Here is a 12,748-nt window from a genome sequence, read left to right as displayed (position 1 = left end):
AACTTAACAATTTCAGTCAATTGTTTCTTTTGAATATAAATTAAGTATTGTTTGAATTAAAAATATTAGCCATGCAAGCGGCATAATATTTGCATTTTTGCATGAAATGATTATATTTACGATTTCATGAGGTGTTCTTTCTACATGCACTGAGAAAATGGAGGGAAACATTATATTTTCTTAAATGAAGATGGATGAACGACTTATCAGTTTCCTTAAATCATCATTGGAAAAAATGTTTAAATGAAAAAACACAGACAATAACTTCCATGCAAAAAAATTACACCCCATTTATGAAATATTTCTCAACCTGTCGAAAACATTTTTTGAAATATTTTTTGCAAGCAAATTTAGTTTTTCATATGATATCTAACTGCGGTCTACAAGAACATAATTATATCCTCAAAAGACTGATACCAATATCTACAAACATTTTAACATAATTATGAAGATGATTAATGGTTAATGGCTTAAACTGAATATTTCACAACATCAACACACCCACTACATGCTTACAAAAATACAAAACAATATCAAACACAAAAAATAAATACAAAATATATAAGTATCCAGTACTTTTCAAGACTGACCAATCTAATTTGTATCAGGCAACACAGTTGCCATAAGGGAGATAACTCTCACAGCAGAGCTAACTGTGACCAAGGGAGGTAAGTACATACCGAGGCATTCCGTCTCCAACTGCTTGTCGTAGAGGCTGATGTTAAGGAACTAGTGGGGCTCGGGCAGCGAAACGAAAACTAAACAAGAGGACAGCAAGAAAGAAAGAACTAAAACATTAGTTCACGCTCACCAAGGGTGACCAGCGTTGGTGCCAAAACATTTCTGTCAAGGTGAAAATTCTACTAATATATCCAATTATTAAGCGAAGTATTGCCGTCATCAAGTTACAAAGGTAATGTAATACAGTAAAACCAGAGAAATCTTTCATTTTAAGATGTAATTTAAGATGATTTTGATGTTGATTAATTTGCCACATCATTTACAATCATGTGTAATTTCATTGATCAGACAAAACTCATACAGGAACACCTGCATCAAATTTAGGCTTACCAGATATACCGTATTCGACGTAATAAGCGCCCCACCCTAATAAGCGTCCACAGCGATATTTGTTAATATATTGACGAGTGAACAATCCCAATCAGCACCCCTTCCGATTGATCAATGTACACAAGACTTATTTATTCGTGTATAATACGCACTCGTGTGTTATATGCACCCTTAATTATGGGCAATTAAATCCTGGAAAAATATATCTGTCGTATATAAACATTTCAACTTTGTTTCAACTCTGGTTTTTTTTCACCAAAATAATATTCTAATAAGAGCCCCCTATTTCTAATTTTGAGAGCACCCTGGGCACTTATTACGTCGAATACAGTACCTGTGAAGGTCCGAAGATCACGTAAAGAAGATTCCACTGTATTTCTATTACACAACAGTAATTTTGACAGAACATTTTGATGAGGACTAGGCCTATGTCATCATCAAGAGCATCCTCGTTAATCCCTGGTACTCTGCCTCCGATCTACTATGATAAATACCCCGGAACGTGTTGCTGCCATTGCTTCATTTCGGAAGTGATGCCGCATCTTCATCTCTCTTATCTTAAGCTGACTAGCTGAGCGGGGTGGTGGGGTAGCCTAGTGGTTACAGCGTTCTCTCGTTATGCCGAAAGTCCAGGTTCAATCCCCACATGGGTAAATGTGTGAAGCCCATTTCTGGGGTCTCCTGCCATGATATTGCTGGAATATTGCAAAAAGTGGCAAACACCATACTCACTGACTCATACTAGCTTAGAACAGAATATCTCACTCTCAGGAAAGTAATTAGATCAGATGTCTACGATAGAATTGGTCTCACAACAAAGCTATTCAGGCGAAAGGGTCCCAATATTTGGATATATAATCCCCTGCATAATCAAGGATGCTCCTGAGTCAAACTGGTTTTTTAATGCAGAAATATAAGACGTTAAGAGTCCATAAAAATTTCACCTTGACAAAAAAGCAGAACAAAAAATCAAACAAAACCCTCCACAAGCTCATTTCAAGCAACGACAAAAAGCTAGACATATTTGCTCTTGAAGAAATCAAAAGCGGTGCCGTTACCTGGCAAAACACTTCTACACTAAAACCTTTAGCTTGTGTGAAATGTATATCATTTACGTCACTACTATTACAATTCTGAGATATACACTGGCAAGGTAAAGGTCTTAAATGTTGATATTTTCTGGGCACTTGGGAGAAACATCATCAACACACAGTAAGTAATTACTGTCAGCTGTGAAGGACACACACGCCATGATTCATCATTTTTCACCAATAACAAAAAAAAGGTGCGCTGACAAGAAAGTAAATCTATGCCAGCTGTCAACAAGGGAAACTTTTTATCCAAATATTTTCTTTACTGTGCTAACCAGATACAAATATATACTACTCAAAAGAAATTAAAGAACACTGATTTTTTCAACTGATAGTTAATCTGTCATGGTTGGTGGGTGCAACACGCAGCCTTCCAATTGCGGGACGCCGAAGACCCGGGTTCGATTCCCGACATGGGTACAATGTGTGAAGCCCATTTCTGGTGTCCCCCGCCGTGATGTTGCTGGAATATTGCTAGAAGCGGGGTAAAACCATACTCACTCACTCACTCCAATTGTGGGTGTTCTTTAACTATTTGTTTTCAATTATCACAAATTAATTCTTGACAACAGCTGACATAAGACTCACCATCATATAATATATCGCTTCATATCAGAATCACAGAAATAAACATGGTGTGGATGCCTCCTACACGTGTCAAACAGGCCCTGCTTTCCACTCTAATCCTTAGCCATGTACAACACATGACGTATATATCCCCCATCCTTGCAGTAGGATCCTGTTGGTGACAGAGCAATCAATTCTTGTCAGTGACATGAAATGTAGCCACTAGCTTCCAACCCAGGGACCCTATCTTCAAGGATGCTTGTAGCACATGTTCTAATGCCAGTTGTTGAAGTAAACATAATCATTATAATAAGGCTATCAAACGTATTTATTAGATTTTCATAAATAATCATAATGTGCTTATTTATGATGTGCCAAATCCACACTCTAAACACAATTCATTATTACCCTGATCGATGGATCGATGCAACGATTTTCATTCTCAGCTCACATAACCATATTGTCCCTCCAGGTACCCATTTACTGCTGGGTGAACTGAGTCACATTTTGAACAAAGCCACTCGCCTAAAGAGACACCACATGTGCTATATGTGTTTCAGTACGGGGCAAGACTGTAGCCCCAAAACTCTCAGGAGTCAAGCTGTCGAACGCAGTCGCCCATCCACCTGTCTGTCGTAAGAGGCGACTAACGGGATCAGGTGGTCAGACTCGCTGACTAGGTTGATGCATGTCTACGTATCCCAGTTGCGTAGATTGATGCTCATGATGTCAATCACTGGATTGTCTGGTCCAGACTTGATTATTTACAATCATACAGCTACACAATCGTACAGCTGGAATATCGCTGAGTGTGGCATTAAACAAGAAACACTCATGCTTCATGTGAATCTCATCAATCAGAATGGGACAACACGATGGATTTTCTTCACATTCACGGTTCAGATTCTATCAAGCATCCCAACACAACAAGTGCCTCCTCAGTCCACACTCCCTGATCATTAAGATAATAAACTACACTTCCAATTCTTCCACACCTAACAAACTCCTACAATACCATAACACTACACTGTAGCCATCACAAGGTTACAAAAACCTCAAAACATCTGCCAAAACCACTCAACACCCTAAAAAAAGTCACGCAACTCCTCCAATATTAATACCTGTTGAATGGCTAGAAAAACCTTACACGTTCAACTAAATAAGTTAAACCTGACTGTGAAAAAAATATGCAACTGCGACATCAAAACAGCACTTACATATTGGACATTAGTTAAAGTAGCACTTACCCATACCTTCGTAAATATTTTGTGTAAAAAAACAAACCGAGATCTACTCCTGGCAAAGTTCCTATCTGATAATACCCAGCAGTGAAGTCTCAAGCAGGTTGCTTCCTTCTGGCTGTAAACTCATTAATCTATTACTATATTTATAAACAGTCATTTTTTTCCCAGGACAGACAATTACAAAATGGCACGTTTTTATAAGTGGACAACCTGCTCACCACTTCCACGTGTTTAGGGTTAGGTCTTATATTGGAATGAGTGTTTAGTTAATAATATTTACTTAATCCAATCTGTCTAATTTCTTTTTCATTACATGTCTGTTGAGCCTTGTAGCAAGAAATTGGTTGAACAGTCAGTCAGAATTATAATAAAGGCCCCCCGGCCACAGAAAGTTCATTATTTTTCATCCAAATGTTTCTGAATGAGGTGGCAGGATTCTTAGTTTTTAGTTATTTTTCAACAAATTGTTCAAGGCATATTTGTGTATCATTAACTTCAGTATTTAATATTGAAAACTTTTTAGGACTGTGTATATGGAATATTTCTTCACCCAAGGAAAGAAAGGAGCACACAGCAATAAAGGATCTCATGGAAAATCAAAGATGGCTGTTTGGAGGCCATTTTGAAATACAGATTTTGGGGCCATGATGATAACTTTTCCATCTATTAGGTCAGTAAGTTACCAACTGGGCACCAAGTTCATCTAAACTTTACGTCACCTGGGATAATACTACAAAATGTTCCTGCAAGAACCAGTAAAGGGATACATGTGGTTACATGAATCTTTACAGAATTGTAAATATGATTCATGAACTGTTGTAGCTAGATGGTTTTGCCATGAAACTGGGCCTGTTCTGAAGTATTACACATATATGCTACAACATGTGATCAGATAATCATAGAACACTTGCAACTATCATCAGAAATCTTCATCCTTAAAACACCAAGCAGATTCACCAGCATAAACATCTAAACACATTGAACATGTGTCTAAATAAGAGTTAATTCGGAAGAAAGTCTGAAAACTGCCTGACACAAAAATAGTTATATGATCTAAATAATCCTTCCCCGGCCCTGCCCAGTCTGCAACATCTGTGTTCCCAACTCTGCACTTGATGCTGCAAGGATGAAGCTGAAGAGTTGTACTCAGTATTAAATAAAAACCAATTCCTTAAATCAAATCAGACTGAGTACCGCCTTACTACCCCTCCTCCCCTTGAAATTGGCCTCCCTCCCCTTGAAACCCAGGCCCATTTTGGTTTCAAAATCAATCTTTTCCTTTCAATGAACCAAAAAAAATCAATTCCAAGATCTGAATCAATTTCATCTTTCTAATAACCTTCTGACAGCAGAATATTTTCAAGAAGCAGGCTCTTCAATATGCTTGGTGTCCCAGTGAAATTAACACTGATGGATGTGAAGGACAACTCAGGCTGCAGCCATGAGGATGCAAGCAAATTCAAAATTAATGCAATTGTTAGTCCATGAACATTAGCAAAATTTATGGTCCTCACTGCCAATAAATTGCCTTGACTTTGGAATGGACACATCAAGTTTTGAAACATGACTCATGGATTACATGACAGAATGAACGCAGTCAGAAAGTGACTCGCTGGGAATTAGTCCTAATTTGAACTCTGACTTGACTGGATGCCGATGCTGTATTTTGATAATTCTTGTCATGAACTCTGCAACGTTTTTTGGATAAAAATGCCTGGTATGTTGGAGAAAGGTTGATAATTTGACTGTAATGCACCATAAATTGAGAGAGGTGTGCTTAAATAGATTTCCTCTCAGCTTTATTTACAAATATGATTGCACACAGTTACAAAATAACTTCAAGCTATGACAAGTCTAGTCTCGACCACATGAACTTACGTCATGTTTGGAAAAGTCAAAATGTTTAAGTAATGCAAAATTATCAGAACTTTTGTTTGTCATTGGAACAACAATATTTCTGTTGTTGCAATTGCCCTAAGTTGTACACTGACATCATTCTCATGTTTATTTCTGTGATAACAAAAACCACACAATTGTCCTTAACCTGCAACCATGACCAATGTCCAGTGGAGCAGATTAGCCAGTCTCACTGACGAGTCAGTACTCTTAATACTGTGAGATGAAGGTCACAGTCTCTGAGGTGAAGGTCATGGACTGTGATGTGAAGGTCATGTTTGCAGGTCAAGGTAACACCTGTTGCAGAGCAGTTACACCATGAAGCAAAGAAGAGACCAACAGTGGGTAAAAGTAAAAAAGCAAAGAAAAGTGCACCATGGGAGACATAAAGTGGGCATTATATGCTTGACAATATTCAACTATCCAACAATGCACGACAACAAGGAGTGTGCCAACTAGTACGTCTGCTGCTACCATCTGCTCAACTTCCTTGACAACGGCCTTTCCAAGACCATATTGAATTCACCCGTTAGTGTTGTAACAGTATAGAAAAACCTTCATAATCAGTTTCATTGGCTTCATAACATGTGGGCTTTCAATGCAATGAGAGAATTAGGGTTAAAGAAACTTTGGACATTAAAGAAAATAGATCATGAAACTTGGGAATGGAAGGATCGGTTGGTGTTAATTTAAAAAGATGGAAGATTGAAGTGATTTATTTTGGTAGATACGCATGAACATATTAATAAATAAAAAATTAATGTCCTAATTTTGTCTTATTCAATGAAGGACAGTTTCAGTAGAATAATCTTTGCAGTTCAAACAACTGGGAGAATGAGACTAAAACTTAAATGGTCACTTTTCATCCAAATTTTTACACATACGAACCCTCTGAACCCTGGAACAGAGGGAGCAGACGTACTAGCTGTGAGGTGCATGCCTGTGTGATGTGTGTGTGACGTGTGTGAGGGTCTTACCTGCTGGTCTGTTGGTGTGTTCTCCTCATCTTCATCCTCACTCGCGGAATGGTCAGTGGACTCAGGGCCTGCAACCAACACAGAGCCATAAATACACAAACAAACAAGAATAGAGAGTCCTTGATCGGCATTTAGAAGTTGGAAGAACATTGCATGAAACTTTTATCGATAACAACTAACTTGATTATTTGTAACAACATTTCAGGGATACTTCGTGCCCAATCATCATCACCTGATGAAGCGGGGATGTTTCAAACATTCGGGGGCAGTAGAGCTTCCAGTGTAGTTTCACTAAACATGAGTAAAACTTACATCTTATATTACATATTATATAAAATAAAAACAAGCAAAAGAATAAAGCTGTTATATTTGTATTAACATTGTTATATTCAATAGTTTACACTTCTCTGGGATCCCCATTTTGAAGGTGGGGACCGATACACTTAAAGGCTGGGAGTCCTCTGGACGCCATTACAAAAAATAATTATTTTTTTAAATCCCAAACTATCAAAAGGCACCAGTTCACCACTAGACCTGTCTATGTGCCATGTTTGGTGAAGGAATATGGTAAGTTTTTCAAGATCTCCGGAAACAAAATGTGACGGACGGACGGACGGACGGACGGACGGACGGACAGCACCCATTCCTGTATCCCCCTTCCACTTCGTGCCGGGGGATAATAACCCCAGTAAATCTGTGCATTTGCCTAAAAGCTGCCAGTCAGGTGGAAAATGGTAACATGGTGTATACTACTGAGCTTCCAGAGTGAACTCAGGACTTCATCACTTGATGCTTCTGGTTATTTTGAACTTTTCATCCCTACTACAACATTGTCTAATAAATATAATACACTTTTAGCATGCCCCTGCGTCGAGTGGAAAAATAGCACCACAAATCATCAAAAGAAATATAAATCACATTCCAAGGAAATCTTATTGACATCCATGTTATCAAATCTTCTCTCCGTACTTTGTACATATCAACAGTCTGCTTTGATCCATGTTAAATCTGTAACAATTTGCAGCCAGATCTTATTGCAAGGTCGAAGTTGTCTCCCTTGGAAAATCAAGCTTGGCAGATAGAAGGTCTGGACAGTCAAGCTGACATTCTGTGGCCAGTGCAATGCTCTCCAAATGCCAGAGTTCATCCCTGCGGACCATTCCATAGACACATTAAAAGAACGTCTGGCAATAAATTGTTTCCAATACAGCGGTGTGCGCTACGGCCGTAACAAACAGCAGTGGCTGAGTGCATCAATGTCATCCTTCTTTGATAGAACAATTATTGGTTCGGGAACGAAACCGTTGCACAAACATGTTAAATCAAAACATTATTAACACATTTTGTGGTGATCAGGCTCAGATATCAAAGCCAATAAGTAGCAGGTCACTGAAACCTTCCACTAGAGTCGTCTCCCATCAAGTAATGAATGGATTCATGATTCCCTTGAACTATCTTGCTCCTCTTTTCAAATATTCCTTTTAAGAATGAAACCCTCAAAGGAGAGGACTTGAAACATCCTCCATGAATGTATCATTCAATTTCTCCCACAACAGACGAATAGAATACACAAGGATGAGCAAACTTGTAAGTAAGGTTCAAGAATCTAAAAAATTCAAATTTAGAAAAGACAACATAATTTAAAAATGTAATGTTCCTACTTCACTTGTCAGTATTACACAAAAAGCAATCTCAAACCTGACCACTGCCAGTAGAAACTGGCAACAAACTTGTAAGTTGTTCTGACATAGGCTCATTTTTTGTTAAAACAGAATAAACCAAATATGTTTCCATCATGATGGCAGACGTATTCGCAGATGAATATCTCAAGGGAGCAGCACTCATCAAAGATGTCAAGAAAACACTCTGAGGATTTAGTGTTTAAATTGGCCAGATTACTTGCTGAACATGATGTCTCTGCTATTGCCTTTGGTTAAAAATTGCAAACAAAACTCTTTCAGGAAGATCAAGCAGCATGTGAATCTTTAAACAGTACTGCAGCAATGTAAGGGTTTGTGGACACTGAATTGTTTACGTTCCTTCAAGCCAATTGCACTCGTATAATTTGAGCTGTATGACAGTGGCCTGTAAACAAAAGACTGGACCAGACAAACCAGTGATTGATACTATGAAATAGGGGTGAGACGAGTCCAAATTTACTACCCGGGTACCCATCCCCCTATTACCCGACCCTACCCGGGTACCCGCTGTGGGTCTCAAGAGGTAGGTACAAAATGTCCGATTGGGAAACGTTTGACCGTACTTCTGTCAAAATATATTTAGATACAGGTATAAAATGGTCTGGTCATGCATACACTGAAGTTGACTGACGTTTTATCTTTATGCAAACATATATTAAGTCAGAAGGAATGTGTGCATAGTCGGAAATAAATGTGAACATTTGTCGCTTATAGTGTAACCATCGAGTTCCAGATAATTTTTGCCATTTAACAATATAATCACGGGACTAACCACGGGTCCGGGTAGTCCAATGGGTACCCGGGTCCTACTCAGTACCCACCCGACCCGGGTACCCGAGTTACCCATCCCAGCCCTACTATGAAACAACAATTCATGCCGTCTGGGTACGTCATCATGACACCCATGTCCCCGAGCCTGACCACCCGATCAGTTTGGCCGCCTCTTACGATCCTCATAGGCTGCTGGGGACCTATTCAAACCCCCATCCCAAGAGGCTTAATCAAGTCTTGATCAGGAAAAGCAGTGATTGATATAATGAACAACAATTCACACTGTTGGGGTATGATGACATGCAACTAAGTAACATGTCTGACAACTTAACGCATGAAGACACTGGAACAAAACGCATATCGGCAGCTTGAGACCAATTCTAACATTGAAATGACACCTTTCCCTTTAAATTATACAAATAGGATTTTGATGGAGAAAGAGGAGAAAGAGGCTGCCATGGTGTTGGCCTGTCTTTCGGTTGCCCCATGTAAATCGCATGAGCAAAATTTGCGTAAATTTATAATCCCTGTGAAAATCTCATGTGTGAAAATTGTATATTTTTTTAATTCCCTGTGAAAAAAAACTTTTTTAAAATGTGTGTAAATTTTTAATCTCCTGTGTAAATCTCCTATTCTCTTTATAATCTACATGTTTGTTTGCCAGAAAGACTATTATTGAATATACTCATCCCTTTAAGAACACCAGCATGTCTATCATATTCCCACTATCGTAGATAAATATTTACTGTCTGCCAGAGCAATAGTGAAAGATTCATGCCTTATCAACTTTTATCAGTGATTGAAATTCTTTTCTATTTTTCCCAACTACAAATATTGCCAACAAAGTGGTAAATATTTTACATGCCTGGCTGAAACCCAGGCAGCAGATTGATCAGATATAATTCAGAAGTTTTCATACAAGCTAAGTGGAAAAAGCTGATGGGTAAACACATGTTGTCCAAGTTTCAAGACACTCAAAGCATTCCAAGTATGCAAGGTTCCAAGTTACAAAACAGTTTCAAGTGTTATGTTTAACCTCATTTTTTATTGCTAACTCTTAAAGTCTTTAGAGGACACAAACAATGAAAGATTAGGAATCTGAAACAGCTTCAATATCTGTCTAGTTTTCAGGAATATCCTTTACAGAATGCACGCCAGCTCCAGCACCGAGAAAACAAGAATGAGAGCAAATTGGAGTGTTCTGACATCTCGACATCCTCTGGCTGCAAATATGAAGGTCATGGATGGCCCAGCAATCCACTGTTGATTCTAAGCACTAGCATTTGGCTTTAGGCACGTTTGCACCCAAGTCGACAGCTATTTGCTGTAGAGAGTTGTCTCCCTTTACAATGCAGGCTCTGATGGTTACATTTCAAATCCCAGGTTAGGGCCAAAAGAGTCTATTGACTGTCAGCACCTTATCCATGATTGTGGGTTTTAACAATGTGCAACACATCTATGACTAATGCTAATTGGCTTTCTTCCCACATTAAGGTGACATGTCATAATATTAATGAAACACTGTTCAAACACAACACAACACAACACAACACAACACAACACAACACAACACAACACAACACAACACAACACAACACAACACAACACAACTCACTCACTCACTCACTCACTCACTCACTCCTTGGGCTTAGTGGCAGTGTTCTGGGTGTGGTTCCACAAAGTGATCTCAGCACTAAGACCATCATTAACCTATGTTAAGATTATGAGAGTTATGATCATCTAAATGCCAACAACGTGGCATGATGTCCACCCTTAGTTGATTGGAGCAGAACACCGCAGCAATGGGCTTCATAGACATGGCTTCAACAAAACAAGGCTTTTTAAATCACAGACTTCAATACCAAATATCCATTCATAGAAAGATGCCTTGATCAAGGGCAATGCTCACTTCAAACCAATTTTTGTTCCCAAAATATATCTCTATTCATCAATTCCTTCACAAGTTTCAAACCTCATTCAAAGTCAAACAAAATGCATAACCTTTAATCAAATCAGTATTTCTGCAAAAGTATATAACACTACTCTCCAAATCAATTTCCAACCACAAACTGTACACTTGAGCGAACATCAAACTTAATTCCATCGTATCCAGTTGTCCCTTGAGCTCAATCATTTTCCACAAAAGACAACATCAACTTCATTATATTTCCTTCAACAAATAGGAACTTTTTGATCTGGAGAAGGTCATTCCAATTTTCTTTCCCCAACTTTTCAACGAAAGGTCGACAAATTTGTATCAAATCATATTCGTTTTTGTACACAGCAACAAAATACTTTAGGTCGAATTTCAGTGAAGAATACACTTGGTTTCCTTCATGGCAACTGCTATGACCTTGGTCAGACAAGGTCATCTGGTGTCAGAAGCATGGAGGCTGCCATGACAGCTGGGATCGATGCTGATGCAATTCATTACTGAAGTTGGAGCTCTATTGGGTAAGTCAGTGAGTTATGGCATGCTTGCTCTCAAAGCTCCTTGGCTGCATCAGGAGAGGAAATCACCCTTTTCTTGTAAACTGTGCCTTCCAGATTTCATCACTCAGGATTCCTATCTGATTGATGATCTTGATATTGTCTCAAGGACAAAGTATTAGATTTTTTTGTCTGCATGGCAAATCTTTCAGCAAAATGAGATCCTGATCCAAGTGAGTGAGTGAGTGAGTGAGTGAGTGAGTGAGTGAGTGAGTGAGTGAGTGAGTGAGTGAGTGAGTGAGTGAGTGAGCAAGCAAGTTGGTTTTGGTTTTTTTTATTTTGGATGGAGTGAAAGAGAAAGGAAGTGAATGAGTGAGTGAGTTTGGGTATTGGTGGGAGTGAATGAGAAAGTGTGTAAGTGAGCAACTCTATCAGTGTGTTAGCTATATACAATGACATGCTATATACCTCGATTAAGACAGAATTAAAAAATAAACCAACTATTAATTAACCATAACAATGCCTAATAAACGGCACAAAATCTAAGCTTCCCACAAAAGAGCATTTTCCTTTTAACTTGAATGATTGAGTATCTCAAACTTTCATTACATCATCAATGAGCTACAGCCTGATTAGGCCATCGACAAAATCAGTCATTATTCACAAAGTTGACTTGAAGTGTTAAGCATCTTCAATGCTAAGTCAACATGGCCGTGCTCAGGAGCAGACGGCAGCTAATCAAGTCCACTTCATACATCACTGGGAAGGGACAGATAAGAAGAAATGATACACTGACTCCGCAACAGGAGAATCAAATTGTCTAAAACACCATGGCAATCGCTCTCACGCAGAAAGCAATACTCTATGGAATTTCCAGAACAGGTTGCAGTGGCGCCAAAGTCCCATTTATCAAGAACCTGTTTTCTCTTGGGACATTCTCAAGAGTGTCTTATAGGTATTGACATAGGGAATATTTGATCGTGTTTATGTAAGGTATGGCC

General features: G+C 38.7%; 1 protein-coding gene across 5 annotated transcripts in view; it reads right to left on the bottom strand.

Moving 5' to 3' along the window:
- The window catches only part of LOC124149153, a 130,651-nt gene that overhangs the window by 18,912 nt on the left and 98,991 nt on the right, over positions 1-12,748 (bottom strand). For 3 of the 5 annotated variants that reach the window (XM_048391737.1, XM_048391740.1, XM_048391738.1), the window contains exons 3-4: positions 6,847-6,914; positions 681-758 (exon numbers count right to left, since the gene is read on the bottom strand). In XM_048391737.1, coding sequence (XP_048247694.1) covers positions 681-758; positions 6,847-6,914 — 146 coding nt within the window. The remainder of the gene's footprint in view (positions 1-680; positions 759-6,846; positions 6,915-12,748) is intronic. The other 2 variants (XM_048391739.1, XM_048391741.1) reach the window with 1 other exon arrangement.

This window comes from Haliotis rufescens, unplaced genomic scaffold (assembly GCF_023055435.1).
Source record: "Haliotis rufescens isolate VD_foot unplaced genomic scaffold, xgHalRufe1.0.p SCAF_96, whole genome shotgun sequence".
Taxonomy (NCBI): Eukaryota; Metazoa; Mollusca; class Gastropoda; order Lepetellida; family Haliotidae; genus Haliotis; species Haliotis rufescens.
This window is presented reverse-complemented; position numbering and strand designations above follow the sequence as displayed.